This window comes from Protopterus annectens, chromosome 2.part0 (assembly GCF_019279795.1).
Source record: "Protopterus annectens isolate FY-2018-M chromosome 2.part0, PAN1.0, whole genome shotgun sequence".
Classification (NCBI taxonomy): Eukaryota; Metazoa; Chordata; order Ceratodontiformes; family Protopteridae; genus Protopterus; species Protopterus annectens.
In genome coordinates, this window is record NC_056728.1 from 218,563,980 (window position 1) to 218,581,759 (window position 17,780).

A 17,780-nucleotide genomic window follows, 5' to 3' on the forward strand; every position below is an offset into this window, starting at 1 on the left:
ACAATCCAAAACCTTATAGAAGTTTACAGACCCCTCAACCCCCCAGGACAATACCTCCTGTCATACTCACTAGCACGCCTATGGAACTCCCTTCCCCCCTCCATTCGTACCATTATTAGCCTCCCATCCTTTAAAAAATCACTCCACTCTCATCTAACTTCCACATGGGAATACTCCTGCTCCCATTCCTTATAACCTACACTTCTTACTTCAACGCTCTTTCTCTTCCTTCTCTCAAATCCCAGGTAAATTCTTGCTTGCTTCTATTATACAACTCCTTACTAGTATCTAACAATTCCTTACCTACTGCATCTAACTACCTATCCTCAATCCTACTAGAGAAGAAAGAAAAAAAAATTATACTTTTGACATTAACTTTGAAATACTTTTGATCAGTCTGTTTTACCTCTGTAATCTTCATGCAATCTATGTGTGTATATTAACCTTTGTGTAATCTGTATGAGGAGCTTTTCTCCCAGGACTCCATTGAAAACGGGTTCTTCAGGCCCAATGGACTATCCTGGTTAAACTGCAAATAAATAAATAAATTAAATAATTCTTGTTACTTAAATGTCCACCCTAATTATAAACTCCACTTTAATTTTATCCCACTCTCTAGGTATATTTTCAGAAAATGTCCATTTTGTCAAACAGCTCTTGAATAATTTCCAAAACCCATTCCTTAAATTCTGTCTTTTCAACAGTTGGGTGGGAAAGCGCCAGCATCTCACTCATTTCATTACCTTGTGTTTAGTTACTGTTGGCACATAATCTGAAATATTTATTGGGTGCATTTCAAGAACTTCAATTAAGTGCACATGTTCTGTGAAGTACAAAAACTGGGCTAGGGTAGGTAGAAATTATATCCGAGTATATGTAAATTCACTCTGATTTCATAGTACTGAATTTGCATCTTCCATACCAAATACTTTCATAAATCTCTGCAAAACTCTACCCTCTTGTTACATTTTCCCGTCTGGGCCCCCTGACACATCTTCACTGTTGCAAACCAAATTCCAGTCCCAAGAAGTAATCTTTGCTGAAAGCAGATTTATTTCTCCCAGAAGTTTCTTAAGCTCCATTATAGCAGTTTTAGAGTATAAATACATGCCAGTATAATCCTCCTCCCTTGCCAGTAACCCCTTAGTACTACAAAACTGCCATTATCTCCCCCTTTTATTGTTGTTGGAGCTAAGTGCTCTTCTTTTCCTTTGCCTCATGTATTCTGCTAAATAACCATCCTGAAAACCTTTATCAAATTCACATGTCCATTTCTTTCCAGGTGTTTTTTTTTTCTGTAGCATAGCTATTTGCACTCTACAAAAAAGGTATTGAACTATGTTTAAAATTATATGTGAGACCATTCAGATTTAAAGACATTACAGAAAGCATTTTCTTAATTACTGTTCCCTCCCTTTATGTCTAACTGCTTTAAATGTCTAGTTACAATTATGTTGCATGTATAAATTGTTGGGCAGCTTTTTACATACAGTTTCTTGTCATAACCATGAGCCTATGTAGTGAACTTTTTTTTATTGAAAGTCCTCAAACAAAAAAAAAACTTAACTTACACACCACTACATACGTCATCAACACTTGAAGTTTTACTTTCCTTTTAAAACAAAAATGTTATACTGATAGCCACACAGTTTTCTGGTAACCTTTGATTTAAAAGATGCATTACCTTTACGTCTGTCTACTTCTCCAGGTGTGTTCACAAGTGTCTGGCTTCTGTGATGGCTTACGGCAGGCTGCAAGGTATTCCCACTCTTCCCTTATTTAGATGACTTGCTTGTCTTTGCAAAGTGTCAGGAATCTTTTATCTGGGTAAGGGATCTCCTACACAGACTGGGATACCAGTAGAATGTACAAGAAGTCTTGTCTAATTCTTCACAGGATTGTTTTCCTGGGATGTCTCTCTCAGCTTAGTTCAAAAAGCTTCTGCATTAAAGTAGATTGTATCTAGATTTAGTAGGACTTTCCTAAAGATATTGTGGCGACTCCCAAGCAAGTGTTTTCTCCCTTTTGCAAATGGCCAGGGGCAATTACCCCAAGTTTCCTCAAACTGGGCGTACTTACATAAGACAAAGGGTGTTTTGATATCTCTAAATCCTAAACTGGAATTGTTTCCCTGGATGATAGAATTGTAATGCCCTTTAGGCCCCCCCCCCCCCCCCGAAGAGGTGGATCAGGAATTGAAGGAAGTGAGTAAATATGCTACTAAATTTTTTTTTTTTTTTTTTTTTTTTTTTTTTTTTTTTTTTTTTTTGTAAAATGGGGAGGGTGGTGCCAAAGAAGGAGCTAACCAATTCAGGAGGGTGGTGCCAAAGAAGGAGCTAACCAATTCAGGGCTACCGTTTTTCTGGTTCTGCATAATTTCTGAGCTGCCATACTCTGTCCCGTCTTACTACTTCAAAGTTCATTAATCAGCCATTAGCCTGTCTGACCGTGATCCCCTCCCCCCAAACTCCCTTAATGCAGTTTCATGAGAAAATTCTTTTGAAGGAGGTGTTGCGTAATAAGCCTCCTAGAAAACAAGCGACTCTTCCTTGGGATTTTTAACTGTTAGCTTTTGCTCCATTTGAACCAGCTCCTTAGGCTGACTTGAGGTTCTTGATATGGGAAAGTGTTGGTCACTGGTCTTGCATCTGCAAGGAGAGAATTGCAGCCTTTCTCTCCTTTCCACGAATATGGGCTTTAAGAACCATTTCTTTGTCGAAAGTGATATCCACGTTTACTTTGAGCCAAGCTTATCCATCTCTTTATTTTCTAGAACCTTAAAATGAGGGGGGAAGGATATGATGGTTCAAAACAATTCTGATACTATCTTGAGAGGAAATCTTTCAGGTCCTCTGATCAAATTCTTCATTTCTCCTGAAGGTAGTTACAAAGGACAACCTGTGTTAAAACAGCCTTTCCAAGTGATTTCTCGTGCAATTACTTTTTAGTGTATCCACCACAACCTGATAATTCAGTTGGGGTCAATTCTACTAGGACCTTGTCTTCATCTGTGACTGTTTGTTTTTTTGAAGGTTTCTAGAAGCAGCAACTTATACACCCCCCCCCCCCCCAAAAGCATTCTAAATTAAGATTCTTCTCCAGGGGCTCCTGGACCCTTATCCTTCCTCTCCCAGTTAGTCTAAGCTGAAGTAATGTACCAAAATAGCCAAGGCAGCTGTGATCCTAATGGTAAACGTAGTACTGTTGGGGAGGCAAACATAAAATAACTGTAGATGTTTGAATGATTGCTGCTGTTGCAGTAGTTGCTCCCTTCTTCCCTGCATACCCCTTATGTTTGTATGATTTTGTTGCCAGGGTGAGGAACCTTTTGTTTTCCTAGCATTGTACTTGCTGGGGATTAAGCCTCCCTTCCCCTCTACCTGTATGAAAGCTCTGGGTTTTGCACCCAAACCTGTCTGTTTGCTCCGCTTGAGCTGCGAAACAGTTTGAGCAGGTGGAGGGTGCCCTGAAGATTTGGATACTGACCAACTGTTCTTGTAAGAACGTAACCCATATAGTTAAGACTACTGTTGTGGCAGTTTTCATTTGAGCATCTTCTGTTAGGTTACAGTTACCTCCACTACTGTATGTTTGTCCTACATTTGAGTATTGTATTTCTAGGTACAGGGGTTCTCTTAAATATGTAGGATAACTTTTGTACAGTGTGCATGGTGAGGGTTTTTCCGTCTATTGCATTAAAACAGTGCATGTGCAAGGAGCAGTTGAGGTTATAAAAGTGAATCACATATTTTAAAATGGGGATATTTTGATTTTAATTCACCATTTATATGGTTTTAGTAGTTAGTCAGAATGTGCCTGGCTCCATATCTCTCCTAAACAAATTAATTATTTTCTGGTGCAGCTGCCACATCACCTGATATGCATTTTGTTCCAGCTGGGAACTTCTCCCAGGACAGCACCACTAGGTCTGAACAGATGACTGTTTCTAGTCAAGGCCTTCATTTTTCCTACTGTAAGCCCCCCCCCCCCACACACACACACACACACACAGACACTTGTTCGGGGGGGGGTGCACTCCTGCTTGCTGTCACTCCATTCCATACAGCAATGTAGTGATTGTCAGCTTTATCTATAAGCTGTGCAGAAGTAGTATAATAATGAGTTATGCCACATTGTTCTAAAAACTGCAAAATGCACAAGTGTAAACCACCAAACTGTATCCCAGAGACACTCCTTTCTCTGGAACGGGCTTCCCATCCCTGTGAAGCAGAGTTCCTTCGTAACCCAATTCGTGTAACTTGGAGAGTTGGGGAACAGGAAACTTGTCAGTGGTTTGGTACCTATGTCCCTAATGGTCACAGGTAGCCTTTAAGCGGGTTATCTCCCGAGCTGCTCCTTACACGTCACTGTTTGACAGGTTTTGGTACCCTTGATATGGATGGCTGGGCATAAGGCCCTTGTAGTTAGCCTAGTAACAAATGTAAAATAAAATAAATAAAAGTAAACATATATGAATCTATAAACACTCGTTCCAGGAATCTAAATCTGTTCTGGAACATCAACAGAATGATCTGGGGGAACAGGTACATCTTGCGGAGGATACCATTGCTCTGGAATAGACTCCCACTCATGTAAACTCATCCCTGTCAAATTCAAGTGCAACTCCAATCTATGGATTGGTATTTCATATAATTTAACTCCAGGGCTCTCCCTGTACTACTAATGGAAAAAGAGAGCCGTCAAAATTTAACCCAAGATTTGAGGACCTTCTAAATATCTGGTCTTAGTTACTACCACTAAAGATAGTCCAAGAATTAGTAAGGTTAATCTAAATACCAACCAAAATTCCAACCACGAAATTGGGGGGGGGGGGTAAATTTGGCTTTGCTTAAAATGGCCTGCAAGGATAGTTGGCTTGGTATGAACTAATTGGATGTCCACCATATTGTGTATGGAGTCCGGTTCATACCCCATAGTGCTGTGCCACAACTGACAGTTTCTGTTGTATGGTGCTACCACTTGGGTATATTAGGGGTTACCTGATTTTGTGATGCAAGACTTGCTTAGTGTAAATGCTTGACGTGTGTTCATTAAGTGATGCACCAGATTGCATATATTCACCAACGCACTCAACACCTTTCCCCATGATCCTGGTTAAGGTAGTGGACCTATAATCTGTTCTAGACTCTGTACAAAATGTGGGAGGGGGGGTTGATGCGGATGTTTTTTAGGTTGGGTGGTGGTGGGTGATTATTTCACTGTAGAAAATGTTGGTGTGGCAAAAAAAATTCACATGTTTTAGGTACCAACCTGTACATGGAGCTTTTTCTCGTAATTTTGCCCATGGCGTATGTGAGGCTGTTACTTGGACATGGTTTCACATGTCTTCTGAAAATTTGCAGACATGCTCCAGGTGGAGTAGAAGCTTTCTGTAGACCATCCATTTATTCATTGCTGTGTATACACTAACTGGTGCTTATCGTTTTTATAATGAATGGTACAGCAGTGATCTTGATTAGGGACATTGTACAGTTTATGCTTGTCAGAATACTACATTTTAGCAGTAGTCGTGCTGCATGGCATACAGGCTCCCTCTCTCCCACTTGCCTTGGTTATTGAGTCTGGTGGTGGTTTAACTATGCTATTTACAGACATTTTTGGACGACTCTACCATTGATGGTGGTATTCTGCAAGAATGAAGAGATTTGTTATTTCCAAGAGCAGCTAAAGACTGAATGTGTGAAGAAAATACTGACTCTGAGCTGAAAGTAAATCTGCCACAATTTAATTGTGGAATGGAACAGCGAGAATTTTTCTATTTTTCACCCCACCCCCTTTTTTTCCTGGTGTTCTGGGGTGTAGGAAAGTGTAAATATTTGTCTTTTAAAAGAGGATGAACAGTAACAAAAGGCCTTTTTTTAGTTCTGTAGAAAATTAATTTTTGTTTTTATTTTAACAGTCTGCATTTAAGAAGTTTCTCCCTTTATTTGATCGGGTCTTGGTTGAAAGACTTGCTGCTGAAACTGTTACCAAGGGTGGTATAATGCTTCCAGATAAATCCCAAGGAAAGGTTTTACAGGCAACTATTGTAGCTACTGGACCTGGAGCCAAGGGAAAGGTAAGTGTGCACTTCAAATGGGTTGTGGGATTTATTAATATACTGATTTCTTGATTCTTGGAGGTGGGTATAATGTGTCACGAGACCATATTTCTCTCTGAGCTGATTTAAAAATTGGTCCTACAGTTTCACCTACTGGATTAGTATTGGCGCTTGAATAAATGACTTCTAGTATTTTTTTTTAATGGCCTAGCCAGAGGCTAACAGATTTCAGTGGAGACAGGACTGTAGTCCAGTAGCAGATGCAGTATGTCGTGCATATTGGGTACTGGGTGGGACAGGTGTTAGGACACAGCTAACAATATGTAGTGCATATTGGATACTGGGTGGGACAGGTGAGTTTAGGACACAGCTAAACAAGCTTTCGGCATCCGTCAAGATAATGACATGATCTTTCCATCCTCATACTTGGCACTTTCCTGAAAAGGTGCCCCCCACCCCTCAGCTTTGGTTCTTGATGGGCAAGTCGGGCAGGTACTGGTTATATCAGAGGAAAAGTTTGAGTAGGGGCTGTGGGATGCTGCAAAGCTGCAGCGTATGTACGTGTGGGAACTTGAGGGTAAACTAAGACAAAGTGCTAAAGGAATACAGTCAGTAATACTGGAAAAGAGCTTGTTTTCCACACGGTATTGTGGAGTACAGATTTTCAGTGTTGCCAGCTTTGAGTAGTCAAGCTTGGAGCGGCTTGAAATAAAGTAGGCTGCAAATTCTTAGGTTACTTTTTTCAGTTTGTTCCTGTAAAGACTGTTTACCCCCCCCCATATTACCAAATGAGTAAATGTTCCTGAAACTGACTTGAGTCGTTTTCTGTGAGAGGGCATGCAGTCTCTGGACATGGGAGTATGAGTTTGCCCAGTGGGTTTTCTCACTGCAGGTAACATCACTTTAAACCTCACCTGGGCCATCTGTAGGTGGGAGCTGCATTCTAGTTAGCACAATGGATGGCAGATATGGAAGTTAAACTTCAGTGTGACTCAAGATAATAGGGTGCTGTTTTATGTAGACTTTTTCATTATGCAGATGTATCTGTAGAGGATTGCTGTTTCAAAAATAAAAATCTTGTGCTGACCAGAAAATGTTTCACAACCATTTTGAGGCATTCTTAACTGTACAAATGTGTGGACCATTTGTACGGTGTCCACTTTTGTCTTTTGTAAATATACAGTTGGTCCTGGGGTAATGTTCCTATATTTGAACAGCTGTAAACACAACAAAAGTGAATGCCAGTAGTGTCTTGCAAAAAAGTAAGGATTCAAGTTGAATAAGGTGTAGTGAATTTAGTTTGTAGTACATGTCAGTTGAACTCCAGATATCTGGTTCACACTGCGCATTTTCACTTCCTCCCAGTTTAACTTGTGCTGCCTTGTTTTTTGCTCATTGCTTTTGCATGAGATTCTAAGGTGTGTGTGTGTGTGTTGCCCCCCCCCCCCCCCCCCCCGACGTAGGTGTTGGTTGAGCAACTTAAGACATTAGAATCTCCACTCTTGGTGCACTTGTTCTAATAACCATAGAAGCAGTTTGACAATTTATTAATATATTTGCAACTTTAATTTAATTATGAGTACTTCACGTGTATGCTATGACAGTTTGCTTTTTCAGAAGTTCCTTAATCTATTACTCTTGTATGAATATAAACTTTTTTTTCTTTTTTGCTAGATACACAATTACTTTACATAGTCCTGTTTTTCTAATGTGCTTGACTAAAGTTGTTCCCAGGTGACTCACAATTTCATTTTTTTCCTCCCCCTTCAAGAGTGGACAAATTGAACCACTTAGTGTCAGAGTTGGAGATAAGGTCCTGTTGCCAGAATATGGAGGCACTAAATTGACGTTGGATGACAAGGTTTGTTAATTTTAAGATTTCATTTGCAAATAAACAAGGGTTTGAGAGTTTAATTTCCAGGTAAAGAAAACCTGCAGTGTAAGGTAGCATTTTTTCCTGGTTTCCGGATTAGAAAATGGTGTCCGTCTTAATCTGCTGTCTTTAGATGACCATTTTTGTGGTACTGCTTTTTTCTTGTGTAAAAGAAGGGTTGTTTTTTGTAGCTTATTTTTAAGTATAGCCACCAACAAAAGTCTTGTGTGTGAAGGAGTGTGTTGGGTTATTATAGGTATTCCTGGAGGAGGATGTTCACACTGTTTTTTATATTTATTTATTTTTTCCTGGTTGCTGTCTAGCCGTCTTGCACTAACCTGTCCTGAAAGTTTCATGTCGGGGATACACTTACATGTTTGTATGTCTTGGCTCAATATTTGGAAGGCCTTTGGTTTGGTCTTTACCATCTTCTCAGACTTCAGTTGTGTGTTATCATTGGGTCCCAGTTTTTGTACCCAAATGTCAGTTTTGATAGGGGTATAAACTGAAGATAAAACAAGCTAGAGTAGAAGTATGCTGCCTCTGCCAAGTAAAATATGGACAACTTGGCAAGGATGTCACATTGCGTGCTAGGTGCATTATAATTTTTGAGGGTCCTATCTGCTGTGGAGTACTATGCGGTTGTGTGTGCACATCTGCATTATACACACTTAGTATAAAGTTAAGGTATGAACTTGAGTAATTGTGTGGTTTTTCTTCTCTTTAGGAGTACTACTTGTTTCGAGATGGTGATATTCTTGGGAAGTACACCGAATAAAAGATTTGAGCACCATTCTATGAATAAAACTGTCCATTCCATAGAACTACAGAATGCGTTTTCATTTTGTAAATATTAATTATTTTGATTTATACTTTGATATGTGTATATAATAAAATATTCAGAATGGGTTTTTTGTTCCATTTCCTTTTTTTAATCAAGGATAGTAAGTTTTGTTTTATAATATGTTTAATTTGCATTTCTGTGTTCTATCTTTGCTTTCCTTTATTTGACATTCATGGCATTTAAATCTTGGTTTCATTCTCTGAACAGTTACAATGTAGGTGTACTGTAAGAAACATTGTACATGATCATACGTGGTAGTTTGTGTATACTGTGCTATTGTATTTTTCAATGCAACTTGGCTGAAAAAATCCTTTGGATGGTGGCAGCATTGCTGAATGTCTCTGGAAGAGAAATTCTTGACTTCAGGCCATAAAGGTACAAGAGCTTGCAGGATCACTATTTGCTCTCCTGGCCCAAGCTTATTGATTAATCCATACCCTTAAGGTATGCTTTTTTGGACTCCCTTTGCTGGACCTTGTGTTTAAAATATGTCAACGTTGAATCAGAAGCTGAGCAAAAACATGATTGCTGTAGCTGTTTGGTTCTACCCTCCTTGGCATTCTGTCAAAACAGAGGAGCCAGGGTCATATATGATTCTAGTTTGGTACACAACAGAAACTGCAACAAGAATTTGCTGGAAAACACAAAATAGCCAGGTTAAACTTCATCAGGGTTCCCTGTGCTCACAAGTAGGCCTACAGGCCAGCCATGTTTGCATTGCAGTATCCAAGACCTTGACCATGTTAGAGACCCTCTAGTTTTTGAGGATCCCTTTATTTGTCCACTTGGAAGCAAATATGCAGGAAGAGGTGTGTGAGCAGTGTAATACCTAGAGCTTTTAATGGTCGGTCACTAGCACAATCAGTCTCTTTGTTTTTGCCAGATGTTCCATCCTATTGGAAGCATGTGCCAAGAAGGCTGCACCAGCTTAATCTAGGAGGCCTTTCTCTAATGAAAAGGCTGAGCATGTTAATTGCACCTTTGTTCAGAGAAAACAAAGCACCTCTGGGCTGGTATGTTCTGAAATTCCTGGTATTGTAGCTTCTGAGCCTGTCTTGATAGTGTACATGCTCATTTGACCTCCAACTCTCCAGGCAGTCCAGCAGTTGTTGAAGTTTCAGGTCCATTCCAGTCTCTGCAGTTTAGTTCTGATTCTGTCACTAGGGGGTGAGATGTACATGTCTGTAGTAGCTTACCAGAGTTTAAATTAAGCCAAAATATTCAGTTTCCTCATGACTGCATGTATAGAAACACTGGTTTGTTCAGGGAGTGTGCATCCTGCTCCATTCCCTGAGGATGTTATCTTCTGCAGAGTCCCACTATTGTAGTTGTCTCACTCTGTTCTTCATCGGGTGTACTTTAGAAACTACAAAATTGAGCACAGCTGCCCTAGGTCCTGCAGAAACACCACATCTGAATTTGAGATGTCATTGTCAACAGAACTAAAACCCTAGACCTGTTAGCAGCTTGGCATATGAAATTGTCTCGTTTCTGAAATCTTTTTTGCATGTAACCCCCCACCACCACCCGTTTGACTACTTTGGTTAAACCTGCCATCTGTTTTCTTTTCAGTTTTGTAGTTCCTCTCAACCTTTCTCTAAACTTTGATTTTATTGCCTCTTCCTTGCAGCTTTTCTCCTTGCTACTTGCTCTTCAGGCAGGATTCAGCTGGGTCTAAAGTTAGAAGTCCAGATAAATATTTGAGTCCTCCCCAGGTCGTCCTCAGAAGCTGAGGGAAGGGAGAGTCTTAACAGCTTGCTGATCCTCATCTTCTACTAAAATTGTTTCATTTCAGATTCTGAAGTGAGGAGGATTTTTGCTTTTGCCAACATCCTTAAAGATCTTTGGGAATTATTCATATGTTATTACTAGGCTGATTGCTGTTCTGGGCCATTAAGTCTAGCCATTTATCCCATGTGAGAATTAAACTCTGCCTTGTGTTTTGTAAGGCAGACATGTTGACCATTATGCCAACTGGACCCCCCCCCCCCCCACACACACACTTCATTTATTGAATTTGACTTGAAATGGAGGCTGTGAAAAGTCCACCAAAATGTTTACTGGGGTGGACAGAAGTAACTAACTTTCTTTAGCCTTGACATCCTGGGTGCAGGTCCAGATGAGTTTGTATTAAAAACCAGCTTGTGCTGATTTGTCAGACTTCTGTCTGCTGTGGTTCTCTGTTGGTGCTACAGCCTTTGGGGATGGCAAATGTCTTATGTGGAGTTTCCACTGAAAATGAGTGCCATAACATCAATGCTGTCATAGTACCGAGTTTCTTTGAGGCCAGGTTTCAGGGTTGAATGTCTGTCCATTCTTTCCCATAAATCTTTATTTTAAGAACATCTACATACATACCAAATACACTATTTCTATAAAAACTGTTAAGCTTGCAAGTATCTTAACAGTCTGGTATTGCATCAAAATCCTCCCAAAAAAGCTTTAGACCCTACCATTCAGAGAAGCAGTTACGTTTCCTTATTGTGGAATCTGAGCTGGCATGCGTTGTATTACAGAATGTGAAGTCTACTTGCACTATTTGTTCACCATTGTCTGCTTTTGGTGTTAAAACATTGAACCCCTCTAGCTCTGTAATGCAGTTCGTCTCATCTTGGTGACCTGGGGAGATGCAAGTTGTGTTGTGTTTTTTTTTTTAAGCTACCAACATTATCAAGTCTAGTAACTCTGACTCTCTATTCATAGGTTGATACTAGGCTGTCTGCCCTAGCCAGAGTGTGTGCCTCTGTATAGTAGGTCACAGAAGGTAGCCATATTAAGGTTCGTTTACTGTACCTCTGTCTAGAAAGGACACAGAGGAGATCCCAGGGGTAAACTTTGGGTCTCCCATTCACTCGTCAAGATATCTCTTGAATAGGGTCAGTGAGGGGCTCTGCCTAACATGGATTGGGATTTTGTTCCAGAGTGAGGGGAGCCTCTGAGATATGAATCTGTCCCTCCAACATGTCCTATTTATTTCTGTGCTGAGGTTCAAGTCCCTGGAGCGTGTAGCTCTTAAGGGATTTGGATTTCTTGAGGTGGAGCATGTCTATTAATTCTGGATTGGACATGGCTTTATACGTCAGACACAGATCGCCTGTGAGTAGGCGGTATGCAACTTGAGTAGAGCTGGAGTTTATTTAGCCAAGTGCATAGGGCATCTGAGTCCCTTGATCCTCTTGGTGAGGTACGTTTGGGGTCTTTCCAATTGCTGCAGGTGTCTGGTAAGGTACATCCCAAATCGGGCATTGTAATCAATTATGGGCCTGATAAGTGATGAGGTAGAGGGGCACCATGACCTCTCTTATCTAGATGTGTACCCTTTTGTGATGAGGTGGGCTATATAGGTGGTCTACTTTGGCAACGTGATTTTCAAAGGAGACATTACGATCTACTTGGGTCCCCAAGTCCCTAATTACTACTTCTGTACTTAATGGATTACCACCTATGTAGTAATTTGTGGGCACTTCGTTTTTCCCAAAGGGAATGATTATGCACTTTTTGGCATTTAGCTTTAGGCCATGCCTCTGCCCCCAATTATCCGTCTGAGACCCTTTTGGAGGATGCTCGTGTCAGCCGGAGAGTAGGTTATGATGGCGCCCAGTTTGCAGTCGTCTGTGAACTTTGTCAGCTATAGTCCACCCATGTTAGCCTGTACCTCTGAGAAATATATACCAAACAAGAGGGGTCCCAGGACTGAGCCTTGTGGGACACCACTTCTAACTGGTTAGAGTCTGACATGGCACGTGCAATTCTGACCATGTGGGTTCTATCCCTGAGCCAGTTTGCAACCCATCTTGTGACATAGGGGTTAATATTTAAGCTGGTGAGCTTATTTATGATGCCCGAGTGGAGTTTTGTGTTGAAGGCTTTTGCGAGGTCCAGGTAGGCAGTGTGGACTACCTTCCCTTCATCTATGGCTTTGGTAACAGTTTCAAAGTAGTCAACCAGGTTCAAGAGGCAAGATCTGCCCTTAAAGCCTAATTGGGTAGAATCCAGTGTCTGGAGGTTCCCAATGTCCTTATTTATGATTTCCATGATACGCTCCATAGCCTTGCAGACCAGGCTGGTCTGGCTTATAGGGCGATAGTTAACGGGGTCTGTTGTGGCACCAACTTTGTGGAGCGGGACCACTGTTGCTGTACACAATTCCTTGGGTACATATCCTGTAATAAGGCTGAGATTGGACAGTGTCTTTAAGTGAGGGTTTAGTTCTTCTTGGAGCTCGTGTAAGACGCAGCCCGGGACACAGTCTGGTCCCATTGATGCTGTGTTTTTTGCTTTGGAGAGGGCAGCTCTCACCTGTGCATCTGTAATCACAGGGAGGCTGCATTCTGTTGGGATAGACATTTGCTCTTTGGAGGGGAAGGGGGGGGGTTGCACTGAACCTTTCTGCCAGGATGTTGGCAATGTCTGTGGGTTCAGTGTATTTTGTCATTTTGCACTAACTCCACGCATATCTGGGAGTTGCTCCCAGGTTCCTGACATAACTAAAGAAGACCTTGTGATTATCCTTAGTGTCTTGTGCAATTTTTCTTTCAAAGCTTGCCTTAGATGATTTTATGAGGGATCGTAGTTTCTTGCTAGTACTGATCAGAGACGCCTTCCCTCTTTGGGTTTTTGCTCTATCATGTAGTAGCTTCCTCCTTCTGTTATATAGCTTATTTATGGCCTGGGTCCACCAGACAGGTCTCCTGCCTTTGGAGGAGTGAGTCTTGGTTTTATTTGGGATAGCATACTCCATGCATTCCTGTAGGTGTCCATAGAATGCTTTTGTAAAGGATTCTGTGTTTTGGGCCGTAGTTTCTACTGGCCTGGGGCCTTTGAAAGATTTCACCTCTGTTTTGAGAAGTGTGAAGTTTGCTTTTGAGAAGTTCTTTACCGTGGTTTCCTTGGCTGGGAGTGGGGACAGAATATGGATATCCAGTGAGATTAATTTATGGTCTGATCTTACCAATGAGGGGTATACCTCTGGTGTGGATCATAGAGACTCCATGTTGGTGATGACTAGGTCCAATATGTTTTCCCCTCTTTTGTGGGAGTAGTGACCAGTTCCATAGCATTTTTAGTTTTTATAAATTCTAGGAACCGTTGGGTGTTTGGGCTTGTAGTTTTCCCAATCAATGTTTGGGTAGTTGAAGTCACCCAATATAATGGTGTTTGGAGAGATCTTCATATTTTCCAGTGTTCTCAGGAAAGCCGAGTGGGGTTCCTGTGTTTGGGAGGGTGGTCTGTAGCAGGCTACAAACTGAAAGGCAGTTTTGCCCACTGTTAGTTGCACATGGGTGGTCTCTGATGCTTCGTGCAGTGCCACTAACCTGGAGGTGTGGGTATCTTTGATGTATATGGGTACTCCCCCTCCTTTTGTGGTTCAGTCCGAGTTTTGTGGCCAAAAAGCATGGTTTGAAGTATAACCTGGTAGTGCTGGGGTGCTTTCGGGAGCCTTGAACCAGGTTTTTGTTACTGCACAGATATCGATATTCTCCATATTGAGGAGTCTCGAGTGCGTGCATCTTGAGGTTTAGACTTCTGGCATTGAGCAGCATTACCCTTAGTTTTTTCTTTGTGTTGTCTATGGAGGTGGGTTTGTCTTTTGAGCCTTGCCTAAAAAAGGCACTATGGGGGGGGGGGGGGGCAAGAGCCTTTGCCAGTATTCGAAAACCCAGGGGTGACAGGTGCAAACCGTCCCTCGTGAAGCAACATGGCTTGTCGAGCATGTCATCCCAGGCTGAAAGACACTGGATCGCCTTTGAATGACATCAATACTTTAGCCAATTGTTAAAATTGATCATTTTGTCTTTATACTGTGGCATCATTCTTGGTGAGAGAAAGATGCTACTCAAGGTCAGGGTCATACCGGCCTGGGCTACTTGATCAGAGAGCTCCTCTCTCAATGTAGTCCAGGGAGGTACATCTCAGGTCATTCACACCAGCATGGACAATGATGGGGTCATATTTGTACTTTGGAGTGACCCGAGTGCATATGTTGTGGCGGATCCTGGCACCCAACAGGCAGCTTACAGTGACCTTCTCCTTAGTCTGGTGAGTGGGACGTCAGTGTGTCTGACAATAGTTGCCTATTACAAGTGTATTCGGTGTGTTGTTTAGCCTTAAAGGCTGTGACTGTGTGGCACGCTGACTTTGAGTTGTGTTACATGAGTATTGTTGCATGGTGGGGGTTGCTTGGATGTCTGCTTTGGAGGTCTCTGCTGCTTGGGTAGATTTTTGTTTAGAGCCTCAGAGTATGTTTTTGTGTTTGGTTTGCTGGTGCGCTGGGTCTGTGCAAGACTGGATTTGTGTGTGTGTGTGTGTGTGGGGGGGGGTTACCTTTTCCTCCTGACCGGCTGTGCCAGTACTGGGTTGAGAGAGCTCAGCCTCCAGTTTGGCTATATAGTTGCATCTCTCACATATGTTTGAGCTTGTTGGGAGGAGGAGAGGGTGGTACATAAGGCAGTTGTAACATTGCCTCAAGATTCCCAGATTCACCAGCTGGACTGGGGAGTAAACTTGAAATTGACCTTTGGGCATGCCTGAAGTATAACTGATCAGAAAGGACCAATACGGAGCAAGTACTTAAAAGGAGTATAACAGGGTGTAGTGCTTAACTTTTATTAGTGTTTACCTGTAAGTTTACTTATATGAGCAAGTGCTGGTCTTTAGAAAGAAAACTGAGTGCTTATTTTGAGATTTAGAGCAGTTCTAAGGGAAAAAGTGAAGAGCAGACTTTGTGGAGCCGGAAATAGTTTAAACCCGTTTAAGCGGCACTGCCCGATGCTGTGCAAAGCCGCGCCAAAGCGGGTTTTAAAGCAGGGGACTTGAAAGAGCTAGGAAATGGCCAATAAACAACTAGTTACTGGGCTGAGACCACTCCTCCAGGGACAAATGGGCTGCTCAAAGCTCCCCACTCACTGATGGAACAGAGAAGCTTCCACCTATCCAAGTAAGGATATGGGCAACACAGGAACTTGTACTGAAGTCCGGAAAACAGCAAAACCTGAATTGAGGACTATTCTAGCACAGTAAAGGCGGGAAAACAGGTGTGTGTGTATGTGTACATGTACGTATATGTGCGTGTAATATATATAGATAGATATATATATATATCTATGTATATGTGTGTGTGTATATATAATTTATTTTTTTTTTTCGTATCGGAGGCAGAAAAACACAGTAAATGCTTTGTACAGGCTAGCGCACTTGAGTGGGCAGCCTTAACAGTTAAATCAAACAATGACTTTAAAGTGCAGGTAAGCAAAAAATGCAATAACAAGCTTATTAAGGTATTACAGCAGTCACAGACTTTTTGGTGAGAAAATGCAGGCGCTAATGAGTAGCAAAGAAGTACTTAATCGGGTAGTAGTCTCAAAATTCCAAGAGCTCACAAGTCAAAACAAAATGCAGAAGAAGTGTATCTAAAAGATCACTCATCTTCTTTTAACCTTTTTTTTTCTTTTCCTTTCCCCTTTGGAAGGAGGCAAGCCCCTTTAACTTGCACCAATCGGATATCGCCATGTCTCAGAGAAAAGAATATCCAACTTTTGTAAGTGTCATTCAGTCTCTGTTTCAGGGTGACTTCTGTCAGATCCTGATGTTTCAAATGCTTACCAGTAAGTCTTGTTGACTTGGACTGATTTTTTTTTTTTTAAAAAGTTACTATAGATTTAATGGTCTTGCAGAATGTGATGCTCTCTTCCCAAGTCCTTTAAATTGGTAATGCAATGAGCAGTCCCAGAAAGTATGCAACAAGCCCCCCCCCCCCCCCGAAAGATACCTCTTGCATTCCTTTAGTGAGGGGAATCCAGCCTTGGGTAAATCCTATACGGTTGATGGGGTATAGACTGGTGTATAAACACTGCCAACCAAATAACCTGTATTTACGGGATCTTTTTAAATGGCTGGGAACCTGTATAAAAGCCCTGTAGTGACTTAAGTATGGATACCCTATCTTCACGTCCCACACTAATGTCTTAGAGTTTCTCCTAGTAGTTATAAGCATCTTGTGCAGTCTGCTAGGTGCCCCTTCATTTTTGTGTTTTTTTTTTTTTTTTTTTTTTTTTTTTTTTTTGGCATAGCAATCTGCTGCTCCTGCCTCTGCCCATTCATTCACCCTTGTTTTGCTCAGGCTCAGTCTGCTACACTACCTCTATTACAACCCACCTCCACATCAATTACATTATCCTAACCAAAGCTGCACCTTCCTCTACTGCTCACTCTATCCTAACCGTCTACTTAATTCACTTCACCAGCTGTTTCATTAATTGTATAATTGACCATTTCACCCTTCACCCCCCGTACTCCACCACATTGTCTTCACTTTCCAGTTTCTTCGAAATAAATCCTACGCTTTACTACTGTAGATAACCCTTCATCACAAGATGCCATTCATCACCAACTTAGCAGTAATTGCTCTCTAGCCTTCCTCTTTTTACAACTACTCCTGAAACCATACATGAATATTACAAGCCCACTTGTGTAACTGCCACTCTTCTGCCCAAACTCGCTCACTTCTCTGACATAGCACCTGTGATGACCATGCCCTGGCCCAGCAATCAAGGAGCCTCAATCCTCACCACTAACACCAGGGAAGTTGTCTCTCAGAAAAGGATACCTAATACACACAGCAAAGTACAATTTCCCTTAAGTGCACACACAGATCAGTTAGTCTAGGGCTGGCTGCTCCCTTGCTCACTAGGTCCCCAATAAGCCTCCCACTGGCACAGCTATAGGGTCCAGGTCTCAGCCTATCTAGGCAAGCTAGAACCTCCAGTATCCTCTGTCCAACCAGTGCTTCGTGTCCCTGCCAAGTAGCTGACACACACACACACACACACACACACACACACACACACACACACACACACACACACACACACACACTGAGATAAGTATTTATACAACTTCACAGACACTCCTGGGAAAGGCTGACAGATTCTGCAGCTGTGCCCCTTTACCCAGACTATACGGTAGTAATTACTGCCACCACCCAGTTAATATCAAAGGCCCTT

At 41.7% G+C, this 17,780-nt stretch overlaps 1 protein-coding gene across 2 annotated transcripts in view; it reads left to right on the forward strand.

The window, feature by feature from the left end:
* The window catches only part of LOC122793025 (MOB-like protein phocein), a 565,681-nt gene that overhangs the window by 7,057 nt on the left and 540,844 nt on the right, over positions 1 to 17,780 (forward strand). Inside the window, exons 2-4 of one of the 2 annotated variants that reach the window (XM_044060678.1) lie at positions 5,921 to 6,079; positions 7,833 to 7,922; positions 8,662 to 8,843. In XM_044060678.1, coding sequence (XP_043916613.1) covers positions 5,921 to 6,079; positions 7,833 to 7,922; positions 8,662 to 8,712 — 300 coding nt within the window. In that variant the 3' untranslated portion in view covers positions 8,713 to 8,843. Of the gene's footprint in view, positions 1 to 5,920; positions 6,080 to 7,832; positions 7,923 to 8,661; positions 8,844 to 17,780 lie in introns of those variants that run through there. The other variant, XM_044060679.1, reaches the window with a different exon arrangement.